This window comes from Hoplias malabaricus, chromosome 1 (genome assembly GCF_029633855.1).
Source record: "Hoplias malabaricus isolate fHopMal1 chromosome 1, fHopMal1.hap1, whole genome shotgun sequence".
Lineage (NCBI taxonomy): Eukaryota > Metazoa > Chordata > Actinopteri > Characiformes > Erythrinidae > Hoplias > Hoplias malabaricus.
Genome location: NC_089800.1, coordinates 61,648,259 through 61,654,702, shown reverse-complemented (window position 1 = coordinate 61,654,702; position 6,444 = coordinate 61,648,259). Strand labels below are relative to the sequence as shown.

General features: G+C 40.0%; 1 protein-coding gene across 3 annotated transcripts; it reads left to right on the top strand.

Annotated features, from left to right (window-relative positions):
• The first annotated feature begins 1,147 nt into the window (after positions 1 to 1,147).
• LOC136675149 (uncharacterized) lies at positions 1,148 to 4,771 on the top strand. Of its 3 annotated transcripts, none has more exons than XM_066652730.1 (8): positions 1,148 to 1,200; positions 2,498 to 3,116; positions 3,287 to 3,368; positions 3,484 to 3,586; positions 3,711 to 3,819; positions 3,928 to 4,036; positions 4,413 to 4,527; positions 4,622 to 4,771. In XM_066652730.1, exons 1-7 carry the CDS (start codon positions 1,195 to 1,197, stop codon positions 4,504 to 4,506), a joined length of 1,122 nt encoding a protein of 373 aa, XP_066508827.1. In that variant the 5' UTR covers positions 1,148 to 1,194; the 3' UTR covers positions 4,507 to 4,527; positions 4,622 to 4,771. The 3 variants fall into 3 exon arrangements, with proteins under 3 accessions (XP_066508827.1, XP_066508030.1, XP_066509573.1); XM_066651933.1 differs by lacking the exon at positions 1,148 to 1,200 and adding an exon at positions 1,877 to 1,986; XM_066653476.1 differs by lacking the exons at positions 1,148 to 1,200; positions 3,928 to 4,036 and adding an exon at positions 1,877 to 1,986.
• Positions 4,772 to 6,444: the final 1,673 nt, after the last annotated feature.

Below are 6,444 nucleotides of genomic sequence, written 5' to 3'. Positions count from 1 at the left end.
ATAGTCTTGTTTCTAACCCAGTACTCTTCCCTTTTAAGGCCAGATGCGTTGGAAGGAGGGAGCTTTCCCTGATTAGCTCTAGAGTGAGGCTGCTTCCCTCACCCCACTCCTGTGTTTAAATGGTCTCTGTAGGGAAAGGACAGGCAATGAAAGGAATCTAAGCTTTGAAAACTTATTTATTGTTTTGATTGTTGTTTATACTGTCTGTGTGGTCTCTCGCTGTGCGCGTACGTTAGGAAGTTTGGTTGCTTCCATGCTTCCTTGGTTGAGCATCGTCCCTGATTGGTTTACAGACTTGATGGATGTGTCGTTAAAGCTGAGAGCCCAAGCTACACGGTTATAGCAGAGATCCGCGGGGAACATATTTAAGAATTTTTTTTTATTATTTGTTGTATTTTATTTTGGACTGATTTTTATTTTCTTTCTTTTTGCAAGTCACCTTTACACAAACTAACAAGTGGATTGACTCAAATTCTGTCTTGTTTTGAAGGGGACAACCTACGTAAACGATACCACTGGTATCGTTTGTGTGTGCTTGTGGGCTCTTCAGGCTTCATGGCGCCACAGCTTTTTTTTTTCTTTGTTTTGTTTGTGTTTTTGCAAGGAAGAGGTCTCATGTATGGAATAACAAATTCTTTTGGTTTTAATTCAGTAGTCCTACATTTTAGAGTAGTGACTTACATTATCTCTGTCTCGAGAGTCTGCCCATTTGACTGATGTGCAATATGTACACAGTTTGTAAACAACTAATAAAAACTGCAGCGGACTGTATGTGGTGCATGAGCACGATCCAACAATCTTCCTGTGATGGTGTATCATGGACAAGTTCTTATCGTTCACGATCTTGCATCATCATATCGCACACCCCTAACTCAAGCTACCACTCAAGTTTAGTTGAAGAATTTAAATATGCAAATGTGAGTCGCGAGATGATTTTGTCAAGATTGAAGGGTTGCAGTGGTTACATCAGCAGCACCAATAACAAAAGCAGGAAGGAAGTGGAACCCACGAGTGGCAGTGCAGGTAGCCAGGAGCTCATTAGAGCTAAGGGATGTGATTGGCCAAGTGCAATGTCAAAGACCATGCCTTGGGTCAGGTGATTCATGGAACGCATTTAGTAAAGTAAAACAAGGCCAGTGGCTTCACTGGGAGAATCTAGAGAAGCGGAAGATAACTTGACAGGGATGGTGGGCGATGGAGGCAAGTCGTATTAAGTTTTTACTTAGAACAATTTATGATGTCCTTCCAACTCCACAAAATCTTGAACAGCGGGTAGGTGGAGACCCTAGATGTAGATTATGAACAAGGCTTGGCACGCTGAAGCATATTCTATCAGCTTGTAAAGTTAGTTTGTCGCAGGGGAGGTATACATGGAGACAATCAGGTGCTAAGGGTTTTAGCATGTTTGTATGATAGCAAACGCTTAGAGGTAAATGCATTGATGAGTGGTAGTAGTAATAAAGTGATTAGGTTTGTGCATGAGGGGTAAAGTATTCAAGAGCATGCACAGACTATAAAAAAAAAAACAATGAAAAATGAAGCACAAAGAAAAATAGTTGCATAAAGGGGGAAAAAGAAACATGAATGAAAAAAAAGAGTTTAAATACAAAGAAATTTGTGTAAGAGAAAAAAAAAGAAAGCAAAAATCAAAAGACTGAAAGAAGCTTTTGTTATTATTTTCACAACTGTTAGCCCAGTTTGACCAAATGAAAGTTCTTTAACATTTCATCTGGGAGTTTCTGTTATGTTTCGAAAGATTCTGGTCGAAGTTATGACAACTAGCCACGCCTAGTGTGGTGATGTCATAATGAGGATTCGCCCAGTGCCTGCGTGTACATAAAGGCCTGTCACACGGTACTTTCTTCTTATATTGTGCTGATATTCTGGAGCAACCATCTTTCTGAAGACACAACACAATAACTCACTGGAGAAATGTCAAAACTTTCTACAACAGAGAACAGCAGGAAGTCACCTGTAAATCATATGGTATTTTTAAACTTTTTTTTATTTGATAATTAACAAAATGGAATAGATTTTACATTTTTTAAATGACTTGCCATTGCCTTAACTTTCAATTAATTTATTAAATTTTATTTATTTTTTTATTTTTTCAAAATAAAAAAGATTATCTCTTACATATATTTGCAATGCTTGTCATTAATATTGCAGCAAAAGCCTGAATGTGCTGAAACTCCAGATTTATACTATTCCTTTTAGATTTATAAGTTATAGCTCAACATCCTTAAATGCATTAATCTTATGACTAAAGCATGCTAAGACTCTGATTAGATCTAAGGAATACAGGGCTGTGCCAAATGTGGGTGATATGGTTTAAAATGTCTCCTAAAATAATTAAGAGTGATTAAAAAGCTACACCAAGAACTGATTATTAAATCCCTATATCATTCTGGTTTGTATCTAAGAATAAAAAAGCCTGTGTGGATCGTTGTGTTTAGTAGGACAGGTAAGGTCAATGTTCTGTCTTTCTCATTTTCAGGATGTAGGCTCTAATAGGTACTACCTCACACAATTGTGGCAAAAGAAGCAGGTGGATCTGGAGATTCGAGAGGTCATCCACAGAAGGATTCAGAACTCCATCAGGGTAGCCTTGGACGTGGAGTCCAGCAGGAGGCTTCTGAGCAGGGCAAATGAGAGGGTTCAGATGAGTACCTTGAGCCCCCTTCAGCAGAGACCCTATTTGGTGCCTTCTCCACCACTGGAAGCACCACGAAAAAGCGTGAGCAGTCGGTGCATGTTTAAAATCAAACATGTGAATGTTGATCTGGAGAAGCCATCCCCAAGGTTCGACCCAGAGAACTTCTCCATCTGCAATGTGGATGCGGCTCTGCAGGGGTACATTTCCACTGAGCTGCAGGACCACCTGCGCGAGAATGTCAGGTCCTTGACCCGCCATAAGAAAGCAGTGGAAAGACCAACCGAGCAAGGAAGCGGCTTTCCCTGCGCAGTCTTTGGGTCTTCGAGTGAATGGGACTCGATTGAGGATGTGTCCACACCTGAAGAGTGTAGTGCACCTCCATACAGCATCACACCATCACCTGATGCTGAACTGCGTGAGCTGCTCACACCACCAAGGCAGTTCCAGCTGACCCAGCTAGGTGAGTAAACCTACACGGAACCAGGCCACTTCGGTACTGCAATAGTTTTAGAGAACTTGGTGAACACCACAGCAATCCAGTAAACCACTTAGAGCTAATCTTAAATGTAATGTATATCTGACAAGGCTTTTGATGCTTTAAACATTAAAAGAAATATTTTGTGAATATAGGGAGCAAGATTCCCAGATGGACAGGCTTTGATGCTCAGAAGAGGACTGTGACTGAGTTCATCAGAAAGCAGGACGTGCAAAGGTATTTACGAGCCAATTGAAGCAGATAGAAGGAAGTGTGCATTGAAGTGATACAGTAATACGTACATCGATTTCTAGCCTTGTTAATCAATTTTAATGTCTGGCTTTTGTAACAGGATTAAAAAACTAACAGGGATGGCATTGGTGTGCAAGGCTGCAGAGCGCCATGCTAAATTCCTGCTGCCTGAGCTGGAGTGCATCTGCCAGAATGTCAGGAAGGTGAGACACCTCAGACACTCTGTTAAACAGCTTTTATAATGACAAGTGTGCTTATGATCAAAGACAAATTTAAGTGACCAGCTAAGGATAGAGACTCACTGTACTTCATTTGTGTTCATCTCAGAAGGAGAACCTGGACTCGAGGTTTCTGGCAGAGCCCTCTGCCCTCAGGCATGTTCCTTTCCCTGCTGCTGCCGAGATGAGTCGACACCGTTTGGCTTACGAGGCACCAGGTAAGTTCCAGTATTAATCATGGCAAAATTGTATATTCATGACTTTAATGAAGATCAATGCTGAAAGAATGCTGATCTCAATGTTCAATGTTTTTCAAACAATGATAGGGAGCAAGATACCCAAATATACGGGCCATGCTAGGCAGAGGAAGCCTGAGGGAGGCCAGGTGAAGCCTGCAACCAAAAGAAAGGCTGTAGAGACTTGGCGAAGGAGGCAGTAAGTGAAGGCAGGACAAGCAGACAAGTGGCTCTTCTGCCTGTCTGAAAGCCACCTCTTCCTTGATGTGGTATTCAGGCAGCCATTTAACCTGTAGAAATCCTCCAGGTTGAGGAGTGGTACAATTTTTAAACAGCTGGACCAAACACACTACATTTGCACTAAGCAGAAAGACAAATGTAAGATGCTAACAGAGGATGGTTGTGTTTTAGGAGATTATTCAGGCTAGAGTTGTAAGAGGAATGAAACACAAATAAAAATTAATTTTGTGATAAGAATAGTAAACATTTCTCACACAATGCCCAATAACATTGTCTTGTGCTGCTCATCATGTGTGAAGTGTTAAGCGTACTGACAGAAGCAATCTTTCCTTCAGACCTGTTCGCCAAGGAGCTTCCTCACGTGTTGGGGGCCTTCAACCTGCTAAACAGCAACAGTGGAGGATCTTAAAAGCAAACAACCTGCCATAAGCAAGCAAGATTTGGATTCAGGTGAGTTGAGACTTCCCTCTTCTCATTTTCCTCTTCTCACAGCATTACATTTACTGATCTGCACTGACAAGTATTCTGTAAAATCTTTCCACAGAAGAAACTCCGTTACATTTCTGGCCACTCATAAAGCCTGTCAGAGCTAGCAGACCAACTTAGTCTAAAGAGAGGCATGAACAAAGGGACAAAGTGATGTTTAAATGCTTTAATGAATCATCTCCAGAGGCTCCAAGGACCGAGCACAAAAACAACCAGAGAAAATGAAAATGCAAAATGAAATAAAACCCTATAAATCTAAATGAATTGTCTCTGATTATTAGAAACTAGACAATAGTGCTTGTTTATTCCCAGCTAGCAAAACTGAATCGGCCCACGTTGTCCCGGCCGTGCTGTATGGCCGTAGCGCGGGTCAATAGTTCTGGGCGAGTGTTTTGGCTGAGGCGCAGCTCAAATGACTCGGCCCTAGTCCGGCAAGCCAGAATTAAATCGCGATAACCGGACCACGACTGAGTTTGAGCCAGAAGCACGCCGTAAGTGCCAGACTCTGCTCAGATCTGGCTCATTACCGGTTGTAATACTTTATTTCTATACAAACCGCCCACACACACACACCTCAGAAAAGGATAGAATCAGGTTCATGGAGAAATTACTGCTTTATTAAATAACAAATTACACTCAGAAAATAAAAGGTACAAGTACAACAGTGTTTAAAAGTCCAGTTTTGTTCCTTAAAAGGTACACTGCATTCTCTTCTCCAGAAAGAGAGATACATGTTTGTAATTTCTCATTATAGAAATGTGTATAACATATAACAAAAAACATAAAAACAAAAAAAGTCCTGGAGGTGAAACAGGGTGTATGAAATGAACACGACTTTAATCTCTGACAGTGTACATACATTCAGTGCAATGAGATCAGTACCTGCTTTTCACACAACCTTGAAACAATGTAAACATACAGCAATTGCAATGTGTACAAACAGTACATAAAATCAATACATAGAAAATACATTTGAAATTGGCAGTGTCATGATTTCCTAAATCCAATTAACATTCAAATGCTGTTTTCCATAATTGGTTTTACACCCTAAGAACTACCTTCTACATTCAGACTTTTCTTTAAATATATGTCATTTATGTACTACACTAAGGCCATCAGTCCAAATAAGAAAACTATTAAAATAAAAAAAATAATATTTCAACACTAGGTTTGGAAAAGTTAATAAATAAATAAATAAATAAATAGAGAATAGTTCTACATGGCAGAAGGGTACTTTACAACAGTTTGAGTTTCCTCAAACGTGTGGAAATACACATTTGACACTTGGGCTCAGATTCATGGCATACATCTTTTCCATCAACAGTTTGCAAGCTTCTGCTGTGTTGTCACATTTTGTCAGTACCTCACTGCCCTCAACAATGATGGAAATATCAGCCGTATCCTCGTCTCTGGCAGCCTGGACAACAAGGATCTTCAGGATGTGCAGTGTAGTGAAAGAGCGCTCAAGTGTAGTCACCTCAGTTGTACTCCTTGTTGAATTCCAGCTCTATAATTAAACACCTAGAGATTATGTACACGTTCTGTTCACTTCAATATATTTTCTTTAAAAATCTTTAATGAAAAACCGTAAACTGCAAACTTCAAATGTTGCAAGATTATCAGATTTTAGTACAAACTATTTTACAAACGATTATGCTACAACTGATGCTAAAGATTTCATCAATTAAGCTCCTATCTGCTTTTCTCTCTGCCCACCTGCATTTGTCCCTGCCCACCTGCATTTGTCACTGCCCCACTAGTTTTCTTGCTGCAGTCCGTCTTTACATATTTACATAAGGAAAACGAATTAATGTTCATAGTTAATTTTGAAAATTTTAACTAACTTCACAGCTCCAAAAATAATCTACTTCACACGCTTTT